Source organism: Cuculus canorus, chromosome 4, assembly GCF_017976375.1.
Source record: "Cuculus canorus isolate bCucCan1 chromosome 4, bCucCan1.pri, whole genome shotgun sequence".
In the NCBI taxonomy this organism is placed as follows: domain Eukaryota; kingdom Metazoa; phylum Chordata; class Aves; order Cuculiformes; family Cuculidae; genus Cuculus; species Cuculus canorus.
Window position 1 is genome coordinate 21,054,663 of NC_071404.1, and position 25,191 is coordinate 21,079,853.

The 25,191-nt window shown below is 38.2% G+C and overlaps 1 protein-coding gene across 3 annotated transcripts in view; it reads left to right on the forward strand.

Annotated features, from left to right (window-relative positions):
- STIM2 (stromal interaction molecule 2) overlaps nt 1-11,896 on the forward strand; it is a 74,682-nt gene extending 62,786 nt beyond the window's left edge. Inside the window, exons 11-13 of one of the 3 annotated variants that reach the window (XM_054065398.1) lie at nt 2,269-2,470; nt 2,746-2,894; nt 3,271-3,452. In XM_054065398.1, the coding sequence (XP_053921373.1) occupies nt 2,269-2,470; nt 2,746-2,894; nt 3,271-3,308 (389 nt within the window). In that variant the 3' untranslated portion in view covers nt 3,309-3,452. Of the gene's footprint in view, nt 1-2,268; nt 2,471-2,745; nt 2,895-3,270 lie in introns of all 3 variants that reach the window. The other 2 variants (XM_054065397.1, XM_054065399.1) reach the window with 2 other exon arrangements.
- Nucleotides 11,897-25,191: the final 13,295 nt, after the last annotated feature.

Genomic DNA, 25,191 nt, shown 5'->3' on the forward strand with positions numbered 1-25,191 from the left:
TTGAAACCTTACTGTATGCTTTTGCAAATATGATAAAAAAAAATAATTAAAAGTTCAGTTCATTTGGATGTATTTAGCTAATGCATGTTGTCTTAGTGAGGAAAGTTATCTGATGCTTAGTAACGTGAAAACTTTAAATGTGTTCTTCTGAATGTTCTAAAGGCACAAGAGCCTGATTTTGTTAGTGATCACATGAGGGATGTGGCTTCTTAATTTATTATCTTTTAAAATTTCTGGTTGGTAAAAAAACCTGGAAACATTTGGGAGTGGGAAAAGGTAGGGAAAATATGCTAAATGATCTGTTGTTGAAACCAGTTCAGTTGTCAATTTATTAGGTTAGTTTAGTAACTGTTAAATTATTTCCATCCTTTAGACAAAAATGATGAATGCACACAAGGAAAGACAGAAGTAAAGTAGCTTGTCTTGCTTATGCCCCTTTAAGCAAAATGCAGTGCGCAGACAGGTCAATTATGATCAAGACAGTTCAATTTAGGTCCAGACGCTAAACAATCTGGGCTGTTACCTTACCCCAGCATCCTTTAGTCTCTTAAGACTGACAAAATTTGAAGTCTGCCAGACAGCTGCCTTTGTGCCACAGCAATTGGGGTGGTAGGATGGTGTGAAGTAATAGACCTGTTTAATCAGCCCTGAGCTGAAGAGCAAAAAGGGGATAAAGAAATAGATGTACGAGACTGGAACAAAGACATTACAGAAAGATGACAGTGAAACTTCTACTTTTCTACTGACCGGGTAGGATTCATCTGATTCCTTGGTTTAGTGAGTTTCATGTGTACTAGAAAATTCTATTTGTTAAATTTTTGTAGCTGAATCCTTCACAATCCCATGTGTATACACCAACAAGGAACCCAAATGCTTGTGATGTGTCTCAAAATTCACTGATGGTGCAATCTTGTCCTCTTTTACACCAGTGAGTAGGATGGCATCTGGTTTATCTGGACACAGTACAAATTTCCTAAAGGAGTTCTTATTATCTTATGTCACTTCACATTTGCCTTTACTAAGAATGTTTCTGTAATGGCACAAGTTTATTTTTGAGCTGTTAACACCTGCTTTTCAGGTCAGTAGGGAGTTCATCAAAAGTCAAATCAAAAGTTTGAATTATGTGACAACTGTTATGTTGGGACTTGTAAACCTTTCTTTTCTGCTCATTCTGGCAGGAAATGAAGCCTAAAGTGCTGGTGAAGGTGCAGCTACTTGCTGTTTTCTTAAAGTTGTGATTTCCTGTGTTAAAAGCAGAATGACAGCTCAACCTTTTCTGAGATTTCAGGAAAGGAAATGGTAGTACACCTGATGTTAAACTGGTGTCTCCATAAATAAAATACATTTTGTCAGGCTAGACATCCATGTCTACAAGAATAATTATTTTTTTCAATGTCTTGTGTTCAGTAAACACTGTGAAAATCAGTGAGTATGATCTGTCTCACCTACGCAGTTGTGCATTCTATGGGATGATTTGAGTATGAGAAACCCTGAGGCTCATAACAGTGAGCCTGAAAACAGATATGTAGATTTATTTCTATATAAGTATTGCTGCCTAATCATTTTCTGAAGGAGGAATTGGATTAGGAAATTCTAATTTGTCATATCTTGTTAGATACTTTCCTGGCCAAGTCTTGTGTTGGTGTCTCTGCACATCATTAGTATTTTTGTTTCCAGAAATTCATAGTTAGCTTGGCAAAAAAGTTATCAAATAAGAAATGCCTGAGCTTAAAATAAGGTTGAATTCTCTAATTCCAGTATCTTATGTAAATGAAACTGGTCTTACGTGTCTAACAAATTTCAACTAACACAACATATTTCAGTTAGGTGTTCGGTTAGGTATTATACCTGCATTGCAAACGTCTACGTATTCTTTTAAGCTCAAAATAGACACACAACTAAAATACAGGATATTGGGTAACATTCTAATTTTAGCACTGCTCTTTTTTTGTAATGGTCGGGAGTTTCAGTAGAATCTCTCTTTGTTCTCGTTCTCAGGAGAGCATAGTGAGCCAGAGCTTTCTGCACATGGTCAGAGTAATATTTGGCAGGCAAATAACCTGCTGCAGTTGCATCTTTGTTAGCTGCTTCATCTAACTGTAGAATGTATAAGGTCAGTCTTCTTTCCCCTCTAAACAGTAGAGCAGTGTCAAAGCTGTTTAAGAATCACTGTGACTAAAGCAGATACGTGCTATTTAGTCTTCAGAGTAGATATTGTTGACATCAATGTCACTTGGAGGGTTTTGGTTTGCTTTTTCTTTGCCTCAGGGTCCATTGTAAAACCTTCCAGCACGCTGGCAAGAAGCAGTAGCTTGTGTCGGTCCAGACGCAGTGTTGTGCCATCATCTCCACAGTCTCAGCATGCTTTGCACTCCCCTGACCCTGACATCCTTTCTGTGTCGAGCTGCCCAGCTCTTTATCGAACTGAAGAGGAGGAGGAAGCCATTTACTTCTCTGCTGATAAACAATGGTACGGAGATTAGCAAACAGCACTCAGAACTTCAATAGGATTAATTGAGAATAACAGTTTAGAATTAGAGGTTGATCCAAGCTAAAAGTTAAAGTAATCTGTAGGATAATATAAATTAATATAGTCCACATGGAAGAGAGAGGGTTCTTGTCTGGTATGTGTACGTAAATAGCTAGCATGTCATATACAGTTAAGTAATGTTACAATCCAGGGTGCGCTGAACTAACCCTGATTCTCCATTACAATATGTTGCTGGCTTTTACATCTGAAACTAGGATCAAAAGCAATGTCAGCTACTGGGCGAAGAGAAGATGGATGGTAACACAATTCTTACAGCATGTTGAGCGTGTACCTACTCTTGTTACATGGCCTCATAGGAAAAGGTTAAATTCCTTTTGGAAGGAGCAAATGAGCTTGTTGAAAGGTAGGGACACTTGTCCTGAAGGAACTTTTTGTATGTGATAGGCTTAAATCTCATTCTTTCATTTCATAACTTTTCTGACTTCACGTGCCAGAAAGATAGTTTTTGTTCTTTGAAGTGAGATACAAATAACTGACTCTGGGTGGATGTTGCTGTCCGCAAAACCAAGATCACACAAATTTAATTATCTTAAGTTTAGAAAATAACATAATTCAAGTTGTAAGTGCAAATGTTTAATGTTCTCTTTTGTTAATTACTAAAGAATAGTGTGGGTGGTGCTTTTAGACTCATGTTACTGATTCTAAATTAGTTTCATGTTTAACGGCATGAAGGAAATAATAGTTTCATTATATTTTCTCCTTTCTTTGCTCTGACTCAGGGAAGTACAGGAAACAGGTTCGGAATGTGACTCCTTAAATTCATCAACTGGAAAGAAGCAGTCTCCTCCAGCAAGTCTTGAGATATATCAGACACTTTCTCCTCAGAAAGTATCCCCAGAAGAATTCTCACTGGAGGAATCATCTACGGGAGACTCCTCTTCTCTAACTGCAGATATTTCTAGGGGGTCTCCTGACTGTGTAGGCATGGCAGAAACTAAGAGCATGATCTTTAGTCCTGCGAGCAAAGTTTATAATGGAATCCTGGAGAAGTCTTGCAGCATGAACCAGCTTTCAACTGGGATCCCAGTCCCAAAGCCTCGGCACACCTCATGTTCTTCAGCCAGCAGTGATAGTAAGCCCAGCCACGAAGCTGCTTCTGTCCCTAGGATAAGTAGCATCCCACAGGACCTGTACCAAAATAGTGAAAAAAACAAAAAGCCATCGAAAATAAAAAGCCTCTTTAAGAAGAAGTGTAAGTGACGTGGGCAGAAGATACCTATAGTAATGCTATAACAACTCTGTTTTTTAAATCTTTAGGAATGTAATTCCATTTGAGCATTCCAGACTGGATGCCCTAATGGAATGCTCTTTGTAGGTCAACTATATTTAACTGTACTGTCAAAGGTTGTGCCAGCTGTCAATGAGAAATCATTAAAAAGTTCAGACAGTTTACATTCATTTCTGTCTATTTATTTCTTTTTTTGTAGTTTGTCTTTTTTAGTGGTTTTTTAATTTTTTTTTTTCTTTTTTTTCTTTTTAATTCATAAACCATTTTTAAGCCACTTTGGACTTCTGAGCTTTAATGGACTAGTAAGCCTTCCTGGGCTTGCAAAAGTTTCTTGTTTACCAGAGCAACTTCCTGTCTTTCCGTAGAGCTAGGACATTTATCTACTGGACTTCAAGAAAAATTAAAGAAGTAGAACTAATTGAATTGCACTACTGTTTTACAGACTGGAAAATTCTCCCTGCAAGTGAAACTGAAAGACTTGTATATGACTGAGAAGATGAATCTTTTCACTTTTAGATCTTTTGGGGTTTTTAAGTAGAACATAGGATTTCTAACTGACTTGATTTCTGGAAATGGAAATGCCATGCTTTTATTATGGGAAGCTTTGTTAGATGCATTTATTATTAGAATGGTTCAAGTCGTGCTGTAAAGATCATGTTTTTCCCAGGACTTTCACTGTGATTCTACTTCACTGCAGGCTCTATGGCAAAAAAAAAGTAATTTAAAAGAGAAGAGGCTCTTGATTCCTTATGCAAATGATGGATATGAAACTTGATGGAGAACTGAAAATATTCACTCTTCTAAAATGAGGAGGGGAATAGTAGCTTTTGTTTACAGACGGACAGACAATGGACACTTGGTTTATAAAAGTTTGTACTGTGGTAAAGACAATAAATTGGAAACATTATTGTGCTTGGGAATGTTCCAATTTTAGCTGATACTTGTTTCAGACATGTTTCAGAGGTCCTGTTAATTGAAAGCTGTTGTAGGCTGCATTGCTTATGCTTACTGCTGTATGTAAGTTATTATATTTTCTGGATTAGCTATTAATGTCTTAACGTCCTCCTTTTGTAAGATTTCATACGCTTTATTTTTGTATAGTTTGAAGATTTAGCTGTTCAGACATGTCTGAAGTAAATGGTATAATTTTATAATGCATACTGTTATACTAACTCCTAATTTTAGATATGAAGATACATAAAGGTGGGACTCCACATGCTTCAGATAAAAGCAATTTTTGTGTTAAGCTTTTATAGGGAGAGATGAAATTAGTGTAAGGTAACAAGGAAGCAGTCTTAGGGCGACAACAGCTAGTTGTTCAAAAACATCTTTTTATTTTTTTAAACAGTTCGAGACATAAACGTACTGCTTGAGTAACAGTGCCTTTTATTCAGTTTGTCTGAAAATATTAATGCTGAGCAGGAATTTCTTTTGAGGTACATTCCAAAGAGATACTTCTTGATGTAGTGAACACAAGCGATTTACCCAGTGATGACTAAATAGTTTCAGCTGTATAGTATTCCAGTTGCCTCAGTCACAGGTGCCACTGCCAGGGACCTGTGATTTGGCACTTACCTCTTGCCAATATGTACATGCTGTACTGTAAGAAAGAATTAATTCACTGACTGCCTGATTTTTATTTTTTTTTTCCTTGTAAGAAGCCTTCAAAACCTGTAGCTAAGTTGAAATCAAGTGATACATAAGTTTTCTATCATTTTCTACTTAGGTTCCGCTGTACATAATCAATGTGTTAGTTCCATCCTCAACAAGGTGGGAGTAATTTTAACAGAACCATTTACTGTGGGCATTGAAACAGTTAGAATAGGAGAGTTAGAGAATGGGATGGAGACCTTACTTATGCAAGTACCTTAAAAGTCCCGGTGCATTCATTAATTCCTTAAGAGAAAAGATGGAATTCAGAGCTTTACTGTCTAACAGAGAGTAACTGTCATTTATACAGAAAAGCATAGGAGGAATCAATTTTTTGGTAAAGGTTGGAGAGTAGAAAAATTGGTGGGATAGAAAATGAAAACATGATATTGTTCCATTATTCTCTGAATCTTCAGATTGAAGAGCTATAGCTGCAAACAAGTCATCACAAGGTAAAAATGATCTCTTTGGACAAAAATTGTACACTCTGTACATGTACATGGTAGACAAAAAAAACCCAGCAATGCAAAAATACTTGTGCCAGAGAATCACCTCAATACTGAGCATTCAGAGTTGTGGATAAAAGCCTCATTAAGTACTTGAACATGTGCAAAGGGAAAAAAATACATAAGTAGGGAACTTATTTTACCTCCCAAACACCATGCAGGAGAGTACTACCAGAAAAATATTAAATTTTGATGTCTGCACGTGAGAAGGCTATAGTGGTAATGGAGTTTAAAGTAAGATCTGGGGCCAGATAATAGACCTGCAGTGTGAGGTTTGAGGAACTTTGCCTCTGTCATTACCAAAGATGAAGGAGTGGCATTTTGATACTGGAGAGTAAATAGTTACACATGGAAAAAAATATCTGGTACTGAGGCCTTGGAGGACAGCACTTCTAAATCCTGACGTTGAAGTCAGGCAAGCTCAAATACTGAGAAGCCAAAACACACCAATACAGTTTTTCACAGTAAGTATAACTAAAAATTGAAATGGAGGATATGCTGGGCTCATCTTTGGCTGTGAGTATAAGTGTTGAGTACCTTTTTAAAATACGCAATTTAACTGTCTTCTGGGAAAAATGTGTCATGGCATTGTACAAATAAATCAGATGAGATTATCATAGTGAAATATTTTAACTTCAAAATGGCAAACTTTTGGAGAAAAGACTATTCTCAACACTCAGTTTATAATCAACTGTCGTGTAACTTTATAGTTTCTACTTAATTACTGTAGAACTTAAAGCTTAAGTTAATATGATCTGAAGTAGTAAGTATTGTATACTGGAGCACAAACTTAAAGTTCATAGAGTTGGAGTTTTTTTAATTATTTTAATAGACCTCTTGCTCATCTTGCCAGCTAAATTTATCCACAATCTAAATGATTTGCATTGCTCCTACTATGGTTACTGTAGAAATGCTTATCTTCAAACTGTTAGCATCCTTTTGTTACAGTAGAGTCAGAGCACTGACTCCGAGTAGATCCTGACTGGCAAGCGTCAAATCCAGTCTTAATGTTCAAGTCCCTGGCACATGTCAACATCTCAGAAGTGAGACTGTGCTTTAAAAGGTCCTCTGTTTGCTTAATATGTAACTTGAACTGACTGGCAGTCAGTGAGTCTAGCCAGCATTCTGACCTCTAAGACTTCTGTAAGACAAGTAAATCACTTGAAACAATCATCTAGTGTCATCCTTAAATGGCTGAGGACTTCCTGAGCTCTGAACTCAGAGTGGTTGTGATTAGGTTTGTTTTTCTTTTTTAGTGTTTGTAGCTAAAATCCATGTTCTGATTTAAATTCTCTAGTCTCTTTCAGAAGATGAGGATCTTTGCTTTCTTAAATATTTTGTTAGAGTTCTTTGTCAGGACAGCAGCCTTTTTGTGGAAACTACCTAAAAGGCTTCTCCCTAAAGAGGTTACTGTTTAAGTCTTTCACTTGTAAAAGGAAGAAATGTCAAGTGTGTTATATATAAAGAGGAAAACCCCATCAATTCTTCCAAAACTTAACAAATCTAAACTTTTCCACAATTCTTACTAAAGTGATGTGATGCTTCTGTCCTATTTGCCTAAAAATTTTAGCAAAACCATTTCTGACTGACATGGGGAAGGCCTTTGACCAGCTTATTAAAACATTCTGATCGGTGATGGAATTTTTTTTTTTTGGCAGTTCCAGGCACGTGTCAACTTTTCTTTCCCCACTTCACTGGCACCTAGGTAGCAGACTATCCTCCACTTTCTGATGGGGAGTTTGCTGAAAGAGGGAAAATTCTCCATCATAGTGAAGGTAATAACACTATAGGAAGGATGCAGTTCCTCGGTTAGAAGCCTTGAAGACGGTGAAGCCCAGGGGTAATTGACTTTGATTTTTGCATGATATTTATGGATGCCAGCTTGAGTAAGGCATTAACTTACAACTGATTGAAAGCCTAAAAAAGATGAAACTAATTAGAAATGGAAGCTTTCAAGATTTTGCCCTTTTGCTTCCCAATGTATAGGAAGATAGCATGCACAGAAGACAGATGAGCTCTACTTAGCCTTTTTCGTATCACCGGCTTTTAGAACTTCAGGATAGTTCCATTCTATTTCCAAGATACATTGCTGGAGAGGGCTTACTACCTTAGTTTTATGATGTGTGCAAAGAAGCATTTCTTTTTCACTTACTTACAAGCTTGGGAGAAGAAGGTAAATAAACAATGCTTAACTTAAACAATTTTTTGCCACATAAAGATTTACTGGTTCTTGGACCTCTTCACTATTTGCTTATCTCCTTGTACAATATGTTAATTAGGGTGAACATGGTTTTCTACTCTGTTCCAGTTGCACTGACTGAAGTGATGCGTTTCTGTCTCGTGTTTGAAACATGAACAATGCTTATTTTGAGTTGCTGTAGACATTTTAATCCTGGATGTCGTGTCTTCATTGACTAATGGTTAAGCCTACTGAGGCTGTTTGATTCCAAGTGCTGGTAAACTTTTCCATTAGTGACTTAAACACAGATGTTTGTATAAACTATAACCAAAAAAGGCCTTTGCCAGTAGAGTTTGACTTGCCTAATAGCGTGTAAATGTTTGGGTAACCATTCTGTGAGGCTTCAGTAGCAGTTCAACAGTGTCATACACATTCTCAATGATAACTTTCCCTTCCAGCCCTGTAGAGTTGGTGCTGATCTGAAATGCCACTTAGTCCTCTCTTACATAAAGAGAATGCACAGGTTCATATGAAATGTAACAATATTAACCTTTAAACTGTTATTCCCAGTTGCTCTTGCATCTGACATTACTTAAGCAACATGGCAGTACTTACCAGCTTGCTTCAGTCTTTCAGAAATAAAATGGATTTGTGTTACCTTTTTTTCTCTACAATTTTGAATCTCAAGTTTACCGGATTGTATGTTCTATGTATTCAGTGCTTGAAATGAAGGTGGGAAATTTGGTCTCTCTTAGATGTTAAGGAAGACACATTTGACCAGAGTAAAAAGAAATTCCTCTTGGTCATTGCAGAGGATGAAAAAGAATCCAGAGGTATTTCATCTGCTTTAAGTCAGAAGAGTAAGGAATGCTTACATTTTACATTGCTAGAGATGAGAGTACATTAATTCTCAAAGCTTTCAGATCAGTAACTCTTTACCTAAGAAAAAAAAATACGCTTTCTTCTTTAGATGTACTCTACGGGGCATCATCTTCATATTTCTATCTCACTTTTGACCCAACATAAAATTTGGCAGTTACAGCACTAACTTACATACCAGGGCTCAGAGCAGTTTCAGGTAATGATTTCAGTAGCATGTCTTAAAGTAAATTTTTATTTAATATGTGGTAAAGATATCAGAATTACGACTTTCTCTTTTACATTCCTTTTACTTTAATTCAACTCAGTTATTTACGATCCCTCTACTTTCAGGAAAATATTCAGCTACTGATAGTTGGTCATACTTAAAAATACAGCATTTTTTTCAGCTGAGAATTACTAATAAAGAAGTTTTAGATATTTGCTTTTTAAGGACTAGATCATGGTTGAGTCTTGTGAAAAAACTGCTATACTACCTTGAATTGGTACAGCATTGACTGGTGCAATTTGTGTATTAGTGGTAAAGTTATCCTTCTTGCTTTCTCCTTACTTTGTTTTTTTATTTGTATCTTAATTTGATGCTGCACAATTATTTTCAGACTTGAATTAATTTAAAATTAAGATCAGTGTGTCCAGGCCTACAAAAGTCAGTCTTTGTCAGTCCATTCTTACAGAAATGAATTAAAATCTTGACTGTTTATACTAGCTTATTAGTTTGTTAGGTGGTGGAATAGGTTCCTGGAAGCCTTCAGGTGGAAGGCAGAGAATTTCTGAAGTGAACCAAGTAACTTATGTTCTTTATCAGCTTTTAAATCCATCTCCCAATAAGACCTAGTCTCCCCATTGGAATGTATATGTACTTACTGCTTGGAAATTTGTAGTTAATCATATTTGGCTATCTAATTCTAAGAACTTGCATGTGCGCTACGCTTGCTTGCTTTTCAATAGCTGGGAAAATCTGTAAGAGATCTTGGGGGTTTGTTAAAAAAAAATTGCTGTTTGGAGAAAAAAAAATGCTGGCAAGAGAAATCTGTTAGGCTGTGAACTGACTAGAACCAACAAAGATTCCAGCTCTTTATCTAAAAGAACTGTTTAAATAGTTCTTCATGAAATGAATTGGGTAGCATGTGTATTTTCACATTGCTGTCCTCTAAGAAGCAAAAATAATTAAAATACCCTACATTTCAGCAAGACTATTTGGGAGATGCCTTGCCGTGCTTTAATTTTTAATTTAGATAACATTGAGTTGTAGTGAGTGTTCAGCATATTAATGCCTGACTTAAAAGATTAGCAGAATTTGAATGATTTGCATTGTTTTGTTTAATTACAGCTTTATAAAACTGTAGATATTTGCATAAAGCCCATCATTGCATCTAGGTATGTTTCAATGATATAGCAAAAAGAGGACCAAGACAAGTAAATATGTGCACAATCTAAATCTTACTTAAGATGCTTTATTGTTCTGGGAAGAGATTTTGTTCCCCATGCCGATTTCGCTCTTCCTCTCTTTGCTCTTAGCCTCTGTTTGTTTTTATTAATTGAACTAAAATAAGAAAAAAAGCCTTCAAACTGACTATTTTCTATCTCTCTAATATATACACACTGTACTTGCTTTTAACCTCCTCTACTGCATGTTGTTAATGCTGTACACAAATGCAGTTGGAGTATTTCTTTGGTGTTGTACAGCATGATGCATTTCATTCTCTTTTCTAGTTTACGTCCCATTAGCTATATATTGCTTTACAATTGGAAGACTGAGTTTTTGGGAATTGAGTCTGTTTGCATATAAAAATCTTTTTTTTTTCTGTGAGTCTTATGAGAAATGTCTTGCTTGGAAAGTCTCGGACGGTATTTTCTGTGTTTATTCATGTTACTTTGCTTTATTTTATAAGTGGATATTGATTTCTGATGTGTTGTTACACTTAATGTTAAATAAATTTGACTTCCGTTTTGAAAAGTGAAACTGTGTTAGTGAAAATGTTATGTTTATTCATCTTAGGCTGTTTCCAGAGTATATAAAATTTGCTTTTGCTTTTTGCTTTTTTATTTTTTTTTTTTTAACTTGAGATAAATTTCTTTGTTCTGCTTTGGGTTCTGGCCAATATTTCTTTGCTTTGTGCTACTATTAAAGATTGAGAGCAATATTACAGGGAGAGGAAAGGTGGAGACAGTTCTCTTTGACAGGGTGCTACAGTTAGGGTTGCATATCCCAAATCTTACTGCTTTTGCTTGAAAGAGCCTATCTGATTTTAAGTTGCTTCATATTCATATTTGGGATTTTGTGTTCTTTATCCCAAACAAGTTGAGAAGGCTTTCTGGATGATGGAATGATGCATAGCCTTGTGATTTTGAGTGTGAGGATTAGTTTGAGAATCTGTGCCTCTCTAACAACAACAACAAAAAAAGTCCTTGCTGTTGTTTATTATTCCTTCTTATGTGTAGTCATCAGCTGCCAGCAGTTGCAGAAGAAGCAGTAGCTATGCACCAAGAAGAGCTTTTTTAAAAGTGATTTCTCTTGTCGCTTCCACATAGGTGAGACCTGGTTACAAGATTGCAGTGAGATAAATGAGTGAGTGACAGGCACAGAATCACAGATGTGGCCAGTACAGATGTGGGATCAATGTAAGTCATATTTAGAAAACTTAGAGTGTAAAATAAATTGATTACTTTTTCTAGAATAAAAATATGATATTGATGATCAAATCTGTGTATTTTTTCAGCTGTAGTTAGTTTAATATATCCCTTTTCAGAAGCAGTAACTTGATGTGAGTTGGTCACTGGTTTCACTTCAGTTTGTCTTTAGTGTTCTTGATTAAATGATGTTGATTGTTCATCAATGTAAAAAGCACTTAGGCTGGCAAAGCCTAAATCAGCTCTGCATCTTCAGAGAGCTAAATAAATTTCTATTGGGGACCTACTGTTAATTTCTCCTTTTTTGTTTGAGCTATTGTAGCATAGCTTATAAGAAATGCCTTATTTTACCGTCAGACTTGGCACCCAAGCAAGTGGGACACAGAACATTCTAATCCCATGGGATAGATATTACTGAGCCTTGGTTAATTAACACCTTCAACAAGCTGGTCTTCAGTCATTGAAGTCAGGTGTTGTTTGTTTTTTCTTTTTCCTAGATGAATTGCTTTTGATTACTATTGAATTGAAGTCCATTTCCTTACTCTGTCAAATTTAGGCTTTTAATCTGATGTTTTTACCAGTTCTACGGGGTGATGGCATTGCTTGTGAAATTCTATAGCATCCTTCTCCTCTGAGATGGAGAATGTGAAATAGGGTTAAAACAGCACAGCTAGTCTTTTGTAAGGTCTTTTGGGTGTGGAGCTGTCCCTAGGGATAGAGAGCAGAAAACACTTCTTTATTCAAGAAATTTCTCTGAATTCAAAGTAAAGTTTAGCCGAGTTTCTTATCAGTGTGATGCTGTGGTACTTGGCTGCTTCAGTCCTGTTTCTCTCCTACTTATGTACTTAAAATTTTCACTTTATTTCCCCCCAGTGTTTGAAGACGAAGTGAAATGGCAAACTCAAGAAACTAAAACAAATGTATTGCTAATTTCTGAAGGCCACGGTTTGTCTGTATTCTAAGAGGTCTTACGTTTCAGTTCATGGCTGCTAGAATACTGGAAGTAATTTCTGAACCTCATGCTGGATTTCAGTTTGTTCTGTTTGCTACTTACATCTTAATAATGCTACTCATTCTCTAGTTTTCTCATAGATTTAACACAGAGGAAACATAGCAATAGGAAAATATACCAGAAATTGAAAGTCACAATTACAGCATGAGGGTGAAAGCGTGTGAATGGAGAAAGAGGCTGAAGATAAGAGTGGTAGAAAGAGTGGATCATTATTTGTTTATACTCTGGAATGCAAGAGTCTGGAATAATGATTGGAAAGATGAGGTGTATATATGAGGCAAGTTTGAACACAGACTATATAATTGCTGAAGAGCTTCTCCTCCCTGACTTTTACTCCTGCTCTCATGAAATACACTATATTTTTAAGGTGTCGAGATAAAATCCTGACGAGGCTTGTGAATGGAAATCCTGCTTTGGGGAAAAAATCCATTCTGCTTTCTGCTCCATCTATAGAATGTGTTAATCTTTTCATAACAGTTTTTGAGAAAATAGTTTGAGAAAGACTGTTATTTCTGATGTTTTATTTATCTATCTCCAAGGCCAGGTATGCTCCAAGATCGATGACTAGCCTAAATCTCTCTAACAGAAAAAATCCCAACTACCAAACCCTGTAGCATTTGTAGTGTTTTCTTTTTTTTCAGTATGCTGTTGCCTAGTTAGAGCATATAGCAGCCTGAATAATTGTTGTTTACATTGACAAAGAATTTGAGTGATTTCCATCTGGGATGGAAGAAGCAACAGAAGCATAAGAAAGAAACAATGAGTTTTCATGAAAGCTGAGATAGATTAATGCATCACTAGTACCTAGCAAAAGAGCTTCTGAAAGTAGACTTGTTCTAACGAGGTTAGAACTTTTAAAGTCCTTGCATTCATACATCTGGGCTCTGCTGAATTGTTTAGGCAAAGGTGTGCTTTAACTGTTTAGTTTCTGCTTTGATGTATATCTTCAGACTTGTAAACAGCAAAACCTCCAAATTTAATACATAGAAGTAAAAAAGCCCACAAACCACAAGCTCAAAAACTTTAGTTGAGAAACTTCAAATACAAAAGAATACGTACTTTAAAGACAAGTTTCCTAGTGAAAAATAACTAAATATAAATATAACAATATAGTTGTGTATCAGTGGTCTTTATTTCTTTTGATAACCTTCTCAACCTATCATTCCCAGTGTCTACCTCAAGATGAAGTTGTGTTTTCTAGTAAATCTGACTCTTTTGTCTTGTGTAATGCAAAGAAAACTTCTAGAGTGCAATTTATGCCCTTAAATGACTCCATTGTCTATATCAGACCTGGGATACTACTGCTGCTTTGGTGCTGTCAGTGTATCTCCTCATCTTACAGGCAAACGGAAGTTTTCTTTTTGAATGTTCAAAATTTTTTTATTGGGATTTTTATTTTGTCGGGCCTCGAGTAATTGATTCCTGGCAGATCTGTCCAGAGCTACAGGACATTGCTAGGGATCGTGTCTGAGGCAACTCCTGTAGCTACTCTGCCATTGCTAATATTAGCCATAGACAAGTGTACTAGTTTCATTAAGGCTCTGCAGGGAGTGGAGGAAATTCTCATTCACCAAAATATAGCATTCGGCATTAGAGCAAGTGGAAGAGAAAACCAAACCATGCTCCCCCCGTGCAACTGAAGAGCTCTTATTAGTAACATTTAATGGTAATTTGAGGAATATCTGGAGATCCTAGAATTTAAAAATGAAGGTCCTAGAGGAGTCCTTTGAAGGGGAGCTGTGCAAAAGCAGAAGCTCCTGCTGGCGTTTTGTCTAAACATAACTAAAGACCATACACTTTCCCATGCCTTGCTCCTGAGCATATAGCAGAGTACACAGCTTTGCTGCTTATGGTCCCCCCTTTTTATCTAGAGCTATTGACGTTGAGTGTAAGATCCCCAATAACAGTTATTCATTCCTTTATCAAGACTCTTGGAGACACCCTTTGCCAAACTTGGTAAGAATATATGCTCCATGCTGCGTACCTGCTGTACACTGCTGTAAGTAAAAGGCGATCTATTTTGGTTTAGATGATCTTTTTTTTTTTTTTGGCTTCTTCAAGATCTTTCGGTATTCCTGTGGAACCAAAGTCTTCTGAGATTTCTATGGGAATAATTTGCCTCCTTGGCACTGATTCACTGTAAAGGCTATTTTAGATTTGTATCTACTGTAGTTAAGAATTCTCAAGTGTCCTATTTTCCAGGGGAGCTCTGACAAACCCATTATCAAAGAACTGTGATTGATTTTTGTTGCATTACAACCAAACATTAATTTTCATCTTTTGTTCCGGAGGGAGAAGAGGGTGTACGTTTTCCATCCCTTTAAAGATGCTCTTCATCTCCAAGCACGATGTAAGCTGGCATATGTTAAATTCTGAACATCAATGGAGAAAGAAGCACTGTAATTCACACATTTGGATCTGACAGCTAGGTCACAAATATGCTAACGTTCAACTTGTTGGTTATTACTGCTGCTCCTTTTCACAAGGGAAAATTAGTATGCGCATCAGAGGATGACTTCTCTACAAAGAATTATATAAATTAGGCAGGCAGCTCAATTTCTTAGCTGTGTGTGAAAGTCTTTTATTCCTCTCAGTATTCCCTGTCTGGGAGAAGTCAAACATTTATTTGAGCAGAATGACTTGAAAATTAAACAAATTGTTCCCTCACTTTAAATGCAACCTGAACTCTGCTGAAACACTAGTCATTTCCTTTTTTCTCTTGAAGGTCTTGCACTGGTGAATCACTGTTTTAGTGCTGTGTTCATGATATATCACATTTATAATTTGCCTACTGAAGGCTTCAGGGAAATCTGTGTCCTACCAGTGGATGTTTTTGCATACGAGAAAAGAAGGTATTGTAGGAGCAAAGGACACCTGTTTGATGAATAGTCTGCTGTAAGGTGCAGCTGGAACAATCAAAAATTTGACGGATTGAGAAGAGTAGCAAAGGAATGAACTAAAACCTTTCATCAGTATTACCTTTTGGGAAAGTATTGTTGGATTGTGAATTTATGATCAAAAGCCTCTTTGAATTTTTATCGCTTACTGGTATGGATACCAGAAAGATTTACCAATACCTGTGTTTTTAAGTTGGTTTAAAAAAGTATCCTATAAATTTAAAAGAGTTTAGGACTCCATCAGCTTGCCTACTTGAAATTATAGCTCACGCAAGTTACCTGGAGTATTTCCTCCAAGTCAAGTGTCTTCCAATAAGATTATTACTAATGTTTCTATTACAGTTCTGCTCCCTTTTCTAGTAGTATGATGTGGTCAGATGAAACCAGCAAATTCTTGGTATGTCATGCTGGAAGTGCAACCAAAATCTTAATTGCTGAAGTTTTATTTACGCTTTTCCTCCACAGCATTATAGAATTATATTATACAAATACATAGAAAATGGCTGTTCTGTATGAGACTGCACTCCATGTCTTTATAGTGTAAGAATATAACTTACGTATACTTGGCACTATTGCAAATCATTTACTTAGTGAAAATGAGGTAGTGTGGTGTTCTTTATTTCTACATTGCGATGATAAAACATAGCAGTAATGTCTCGCAGCTGTGAAGAAGTTTGCTTAGTGAACCTTTCTTTACACAGCACTATTCATCTTATGTGGTAAAGGCTGCTCTGGAAATACTCTATGAAACTGCAGGTCTTTCAAAGCTGCCTTCAATGAACCAGTAGGACTTTGTTCTTTTCCGTTTCAGCTGGCAGATAAAGCAGCTCCAACTGAGCTTTCCCAGTGTACTCCAAGTTAGTATTTGATCGCTCTGCCTAGACTGCTACTGGTTGTGCTTGGTACATGTTGAGGCCTTTACCTGACAGGACCCAACCCAGAGCAGCTCAGCCAGGTTCAGCCTAAATGAAATAACTGCTACTTAGTATGGCAATTTTTACAGTAATAAGACAGGGAAAAAACCCTAACAACTTCCTCCCAAAAAAGATGGCATTGTCTGCTTCAAACTCAACATCAGCTAACTATGTGTATGTATTTATGTATATATGTGTTTGTATACATACATATAAAATAAATATATAGCTAAGGATCTGTATAAATTCCCTTTAACATCTTAGAGGAATGAATTGTTCAAGTGAAGAATTGTATTGTTTTGTCCATTGTCACTTTGAAGGGAAAGATTTCTGTTGTTTTCTAGCCCTTCAAATGCAAGTATCGACAAAGTTGGTACATTTGAGTCTTTGCTTTAATGCGTACAGATAGGTAGCATAATACATTTAGTTAAGCTTCAGACAGGAAGTTGAAATCTAATTTTTATTGTCACTTATTTGCGTTGTGACTTTTAATTAGACAGTTCAATTTTTCTGTAAAATAAAGGCAATAGTGTGACTGGCTTCCTGAAAGGGGCCAAATGAATGTTAAGCTTCTATTAATTGAAAGTACTATCCTGCATTTAAGATGTTATTAGTAATGTACTGGATTAAGGGATAAAACTCCTCTGAGAGCTAAGTATTTTCTCTTGCAAAGAGAAGTGATGATTTTCAAAGCTACATTTATCTCTGCTCTGTCTTTCAGGATGCTGTAAACTATTCATTTTGGAGCAGGGGGAAGTGAATGACCAGTAAAATTAAAAGCCAGGAAGGAGTATAATAAAAAAGCAGGTTTGACTTTCTTCATCTTAAATAGGGAGTTCCATAAAGTGACATGATGAAGGGGAAGGAAAAGATACCAGTGTGCTGAGAATGTAAAGCATTAAGTGGTACAGAACGTTTACAAAGACCTTCAAAAATGCTCTATATGTATTTCACATCTGTGCTTCTAGTTATTCTAAAAGCCTCTGTAAATTAATGGAGTACACACAAACAAGAGAGAAATGTTCAAGCTTATTCTGGCATTACTTCTTATTAGCTGAAGAATTAACATATGTACTCTGCTAAAGCAGAGTCTGTGTTTCTGGAGTTTGTGTTTCCTTTCCTGGAAAAGAGTCTTGAAGCTTGATTTCATTGGAACTCAACATGCTCAGTAAGGTCACTTAATGTTTCAAAAGTATTCTGAGATCTTATTCTGGGTAAGATGACTGATGACTTAACCTGCTGATGGATTGCAGTTAGTGTGTGTCTCCTCTGAGTGTCTAACAATCTCTGGTCTCTTTTCACAAGCTGATTTTGAACTGTATTGGGGAACAGTCAGTTTCCTTAATTTTATGGTTTTTTAATTTTCATCTTATTCAGTTACCAGTATGGGGTGATTTGTGTGTGATCAGCCTTAGTATAAAAGCACAATTTTCCTTGAATGGTCATTCCTATTTGAATTTATGGCCATTACCTTGTGTTATTTCACTGTGTACCACTGAAGAGTCTTGCTGTCATCGGGTATTGACACAGATTGGTGAGGTACCCCACCCCTTCTCTTCTCCAAATTAAACAATATCAGCTTTCTGAGCCACTCTTCAGATGTTACTGTCCTGCAGTCATCTTCATGGTCCTGTGCTGGAACTGTTCCAAGTTGTCCATCACTCTGTTGTATTGGGGAGCACAGGACTGGTCACAGTACTTGTGGTGTATATCAAGACTGGAAGTACCACCTCTCTCTATCTCCTGGCAAGACTCTTTCTATTGCATTCTAGAAGACTGTTGGTCTTTGTTTCAAAGGTACATTGCTGACTCATGTTCAATTTATTGCCCACCAGGATCCCATGGCTCTTCTCTGCAGAGCTTCTTTCCTCCCAGATACTCCCCAGTCTGTGGAGTTATTTCTCCCCAAATGCAGGATTTGAAGTTTCCCTTTTCTGTATTTCATATTGTTCCTCTTTGCTCATTTCTCCAGGCTGTTGAGGTCCCCTGGAAGGACAGCACACCCATCTGGTGCATCAGCCACTTCTCATTCGTTTATCATCTGCAAACTTGCTGTTGATGTGCTCTGTTCCATCTTCCAGTTCATTAATTAAAAAGTTATGGTACTGGCCCCAGTATCAGCCTCAAGGATACAACATTAGGGAATGGCCTCCAGCTAGGCTTTCTGCTCCTGATAACAATGACCAGTTTGAGCCTGACAGTTCATCCAGTTTCCAGGGCATTTTATTGTCTGCTTATCTAGTCTGCATGTTATCAATACATCTGTAAGAAAGTTATAGGAGACTGTCAAGAGCCTTGCTAAAGCCAACATAAACCATATTGCCTGCTCTCTTTTCACCCGTTGACCTCATCACTTTATTGTGAAAGGCTATTAGCTGATCAGGTATGATTGCTACTTTCTAAGTTCATGCTGACTCATCACCTCCCTGTCCTTCATGTGCTTGGAAATGGCAAAAGATTATTTGCTTTGTCACCTTGCCAGGATTTGAGGTGAGGTCAGTTGGCCTGTAGTTCCTCAGATCTCCCTCCTTGTCTTTCTGAAAGTTGCCATGCTTGCTATCTTTCAGTTCTCAAGAACATTACTCAATCACCATGACCTTTCAAAGATAATTAATAGTGATTTTACAATGGCATTGACCAGCTTACTTGTGAATACATCCCTTCTCTACTGGCAATAAGTTTTCCTTGCTCCAGACTTTTCCACTGATTTCAGGGACCTGAAATACCTGAAAGGCAGATCTTGCCAGTAAGGACCAAAACACAGGCGGCTTTGAGTACCTCAGCCTTATCCATGCTTACTTTCACTGTATGATGTGTGTCCCATTCAGCAGACCTACGCTGCTCCTAGTCTTCCTGAAGTTGCTGATATACCTGTAGAAGCCTCACTTGTTACCCTTCATGTCCTTCACTGGATTCAGCTTCAGATGGGCTTTGGCATACCTAACCCCAGCCCTGTGTACTTGGACAGTGTCTCTGTGTTCCTGCTAGGTCACTTGTGGCTGCTATCATCTCTTGTTATGTTTCCTTTTGATAGCTGAGGTTTGTTGGGATTTCCTTGTTCATTCTATGTGGGTGTCCTGTTACCTTTGCTTGACCTTCTGCACATTGGGATGAACAATTCTTGAATTTGACGGAGGTGATCCGGGGGGGGGGGGGGGAAATAAACTGTTGTCCTGAACCCCGTTTTTTCTTCAGAACTGTACTCCACGAGACTCCTCAGTCAGATCCATGAATAGGCCAAAGTCAGCTTTGCTGGAGTTGAGGAAAGCCTTATTCCCTCCTCTCTGGATCCTAAAGTCCACAACCACATGGTTGCTGCAGCCAAGGCTGCCCCCAGCCTTCACAACCACTGTACTGGTTCTGGCTAGGATGGAGTTAATTTTCTTTATATCAGTCTGTATGGTGCTATGTTTCGGATTTGTGACCAAAGTGACACTGATAACACACCACTGTTCTTGCCATTGCTGAACAGTCCTAACAGCGTTAAGGCCTTCTCTGTTTCTCAGTCTGCCTCCCACAGCAAGTAGGTTGTAGGTAGACAAGAGGCTGGGAGAGGACACTGCTGGGACAGCTGGCCCAAACTGACCAAAGGAATATTCCATACTACATGACATTGTTCTCGGCAATAGAATTTGGGAGGAATTTTCCAGGGATTGCTGTTTCTCAGGAACTAGCTGGGCATTAGTTGGCTGGTACGAAGTGACAGCTTTTGCATAGTTTTTCTTTTTTTTGTTGGAGTTTTTCTCATCTTTTTTTTCATCCCTTATTAAGCTGTCTTTATCTCAACCTACTTTTTTTTTTACTTCGGCCCTTCCAATTTTCTCCCTCACCCCTTCGTGGGGAGAGTGAGTGAGCGGCTGTGTGGGGCTGAGCTGCCTGTGAAGGTTAAATGACAATATCCCTGATCTGTTCTTTCTTTGTAAGTATAAAGTCTAGAAAAGCATCTCCCTGTGTTGACTGCTTGTCCATGGGTTTTAGGAAGTCATTGTTAACATATTCCTGAAAAATTACTTTTGCTCTGCTATATTGTCTGTCCAACATCAGATGTTGGGGTAGTCAAAGCTTGCATGAGGACCAGGTCCTGTGCATGTGAGGCTTATTCCAGCTGTCTGAAGAAGGCCACAAAAATCCAATACTTCCTCCTGATCAAGTGACTGGTAGCAGACGCTCCCCACAACATTACCAATTTTGATTTGCCCAATGATTCTAATCCATAAGTTGTCAGCTGTCTTGTCACCCACTCCCTGCAGTGCTCTCATATCAGGGATGACTCTCCTTTCTCAGCATCCTGGCCTGTATCCACCCATTGCAGCAATTGTGTGAGATATTCCACCATGTTTCCATGGTCCAGATGAGATTGTAGCACTTTACTTTCTATTTTCTGAGATATATGCAGGTTGATGTGATCTGTAAAGGAACTAGAGTAATTTTGCTTTCAAGGGCTTCCTTCCCTATACTTTGCTTCAATGCCTTTCTTTCCTGCATCTCTTGGGTGTGATAATGGCATTCTGTGAATCATAGCAGCAGTGCAGAGCTTAATTAGTGTTTGCAAAACATTTAGATCCTCAGATGAGGTGTGCTATGTGCATCCAGTGCAGTGTATTATTGCAAATAAGCACAGACTATTTTTAATTCCAGCAACAGCTCATTCTTGGTGCTTTACCTATCACAAGACCAACCGCATGAGATGGCCACAGTGGGTTATGCCAAGGTCCAGCTGTCTCACTATTTAGTCTCCAGGAATAACAGGTGTTTAAGGAAGAGAACCGCAAAAAAGACAGATGTTTTATCTGGCAAACCTTCCTGGCTTCTAGCAAAAAATATTTTAAACACTCTGTGATCTGGAGGTTACATCCAGAATTTGCCTCTGAAGAGAATTCTTATCCATGCCTTTTCAACCAGTGCTCAGTGAGCTGGGGAATTAACCTTACATACCCTCCATAGGATGTTGCCTTCTGTCTGAGAGAGAGAATCTAAAACAAGAAAGTAATATTTTCAGTCTGTGTAGTTTTAAGTAAATCTTCATCTACTATGATGACAAATGTATTTCGGTTACCACAGAAAAAATGATGTGCTATTTGGTACTTTGACATAACTGCTCACGGAAGAGCTCAGAACATGCCCTTTCAGCCCTCAGAATGAGAAGATTTATTGTTTTAAATTTATCTGAATCCTTAAAGCCACAGATTCATATTCAAGGAGATATCAGTTCTTCACCTCTCTGACCTGGTAAACTGGAGTTAGGTGCATTAACTTAATAATAATAAGGTGCTAAGATCCTAGTTTTTATGTAAATTAAAGGTCATCAGCTCACTGTAAGGAATTGCTTTGCCTTGCCATTACCTCAGTTTTTCTGTCCCGGCTAACAGATAGTGTTTTACATATTAAAAATGACAGTAGTTTTTGGCCTCAGAAATAGAAATATTTGGAGATATATATATGCATGTCCAAATATATATGTATGTGAGAACTGGAACCATTTTTCTGTTAAATTGGATATGATTTCCTGATTTGTATAAATAGAACAATTCCTAATTTTAAACCTTGTTAAGGGAAGTCTGTTCTATTTATATGTAGAAATGGGTAACTACTTTGTGAAGCTTTGGAAGTATTTGGAGATGTGTGCAATAACTTACGTTTTTATTGGCCCTTTATCTCAACTGTGTTTATCATATATTTCACCTAGCTCTCTGGCAAAGCTGCTGGTTTTTGATAGCAAGCTGCCTACTAAATATAGAGTAGCATATTTTTTAAAAAAGGAATAAACCCATAATAATAACATTGAATTATCTGCCACAGAAGGTATCTCATTGGTTTCAAATTAGTTAAGCATACGGTGTGCGTTCACTAAATCTTTTTATATTGGTCCTGGATTTTACTCTAGGTGGCAGAGTTGTTCTGTCTATGGCATGTAAATAACAGATTAAGGAACAAAAAAGGGTTAATGATGTATACCTCACCAGTGTGAATAATTCTTGTTTCCTAAATCTGCTGCCTTATTTTTCCAATAGTGTCAGATTTATCAGCAAGCAGGTAGAATTCATAAGCTGTGTTTTTTTAAGAGTGGAAAAAAAAACCCCAAACCTTTCATCACAAAACCTGCCTGACTCAATTAGAAGCTGCAGAATATTTTGTAAAGTATAATTGCTATGAAATGCTAATAGTTGGAGCAACTTTTTGGGGATGTGTATGAACTGCCACGTATGTATGGTTTCCTAGGAGGAGCTGAGGTTGGGGGAAGAGTTAATCTTTCCACTAATGCCATGTCAAATTTGTTGCATATGGAATAATTAAATTGTAACACAAAATGCATGTTAAACAGGGAGCTGGGGACTTTAGGCATGTTTGTAAGGAGACGGCTTTCTCAGGCTAAAATACATACGTGTGTGCTGAGCAACTGTGGGTTTTATCTGTCAGACGCATTGTAAGAGTCTAGAAGGATTGAGCTGGTCTTATGGTTCAATGATTACTTAGATCTCTAATTAAAATAATTTTGTTTTGGAACATTGGGTATGATCTTTTGTTACCCAACGTAATAAATTTTAAGCATAATCTCTTGTGTCCTCCTGACAGTGTTTCTAAACTTTAGATCACAGTAAAAAAAAAGGCAATAAATACTTTCAGGAGGAGGGAGAATTAAATTAGACTCTGTGAGATTAGACATTTGAAGTCTAGAAACTTTCTGGAGCTGTGAAGGGGAGTAGAGAATTCCAGAGATGTCATTTTTTCCCCCTCTTTCTCCAGCTTTAAGGATGCCAGTTCTTCTGTTCAGTATATTTCCATTGCCTGTGTTGTTACACTCCTCGGCCATCCTTGACCAGTATGTTACTGCTACTCCTAAATGAAAACTGTTTATGAAATGTCCTCCCGTTGTTTTTACCATTTTTTCTCAATTTTGTAGCAAGGTTGCTGTTGTGGAAGTTTTAAGTGCTATTGCTTGGGGCTATTCTGGAAACTGCTGTTGCCCTTCTTTGCAAGGTGGGAAAAGTTAGCTGGGCACATAGCTACAACTACTGAAACTTAAGAGAATAGAACAATCATCTTTCTTTCAAAACTATACTACATTTGACAAAAAAAATTCTATGTTTTGCATAGTTTAAAAAGAGAGTGAAGCAGTTATAGCATTACCGTTCAAACCTCTTCTCAAAGTTAGAAAAAGTATGTTCCCCTCCTCACCCCAACCTTCTCACAGAAAGTAGAACTGTTGAATAAATGTTTGCCTTTCATTTATGGACCATCTAGACTTTCTTTTTTTTTTTTTTTCTTTTTCTATAAGATTGGCTTATTGCATTATTTTGAGCTGAAAGCACCCTTTTCTCACTGAGTATAATTTTCCTCCCTGAAGGATCCTTTGAAATAAAATGGAGCCACTTTGTAAATGCAGAGAGCATAAATTCTCTGTATGAGTATAAATACAGTCTCTGCCTGAGCGAACTAAAAGCAAGAAGAGAAGGTGTTAGACTCCCTTGGCAGTTTTTGAAGTGCATTTTTACTTGATTTCACTTAACTTCAGTCACAGATTTCTAAGGGTATGAGGGAGTATATAGGGCTATGTCCCACTAACTGATAAGGGTTCTGGGGAATGTCAAAACTTTTGCTTCTCCAAGATTACCTGGTCAAGGACCTTGTCAAATGTGATGAAAAGGAGACTGGGAAAGCAATAATCGAAACAGCAAGACGTAGACCTGACAGACAAACACAGAGGACAACAACAAGAAACAAAAACTGAAGGGCTACCACAAAACTACAGGCAACTGGGGACTTTGCAACTCGTAAGGCTGCAAACCTAAGAGTCCAAGATATTTCAGAGGGTCAGAGGTACTGCACATATTGATGGGAGAATGTGCAGGGGAAGGAGGTCAGGGAGAAACAAAGTGGAAATAGACGGAAAAGAGTATGAAAGTGGTTGGTCACTTGTAAAATGGAGCAGAACAACATGTTTGTCTGACTGAGCCCTGCACCCATTCACTACAGATTTTGTCTGATCTTCTGATTAAATCCTTTAATGAGCTTTCTGTTTACTCTCACTGTGCTTGAGTGGGTTTGGGGTCAGCCAGCCCGGGGCTCTGGGTGTCCGTGGCCTATGGAGCCGGCCGCTGGAGCCAGTGGGGCCTCTGTACCGCTCATGGGGGCGGGTAGGGCTCCTAGCCCCGGACACTGGAGCAGGAGTGGAGCGATTGAGGTGCTCGGGGGTTACAGGGGGCGGTGGGTCAGCCTGTGGGCCTGGTGCCGGCTGCTGGGGGACAGAGGGGATCTTCCCCAGGACAGAGATGCGTGCATGTGCACTAGCAAACCCTGTCGGTGAGCAGGAGACCTGTGGGCAGGTAAGAGGGCCCAGGGGGTGAGGGATGGACAGAGAGGCTGTGCTGGTACTTGGAGGATCTACAAATGTGCATGTGCTTGTGAACCCAGACAGTGTTGTGTGTGTGCCTGCAACACCGACCTCCTGTCTCTGCCAGCCCAAGTGGAGGAGGGCACTTGGCTGTCTGCGCTCATGTCTTACGTGAGTCCAGTTATAGGTGCTGTTAAAGGCAATGCCATGTCAGTGTTCTCTGTGCGTACCTGTATCCCTGTGGGTCTCTGGGACACGTGTGCAGCTTTGCTCTCGGTTGAATGTGCAAGTGAGAAATCATCAGCCAGATCCCCCAGGCTGGGCAGAGACCCTGGACACTGGCCTGGGTTCTGGTGGATGGGCAGGGAGAGTCCTGGGCAGGAGATGCTGGGAGTGGGGGCTCCCAACATCC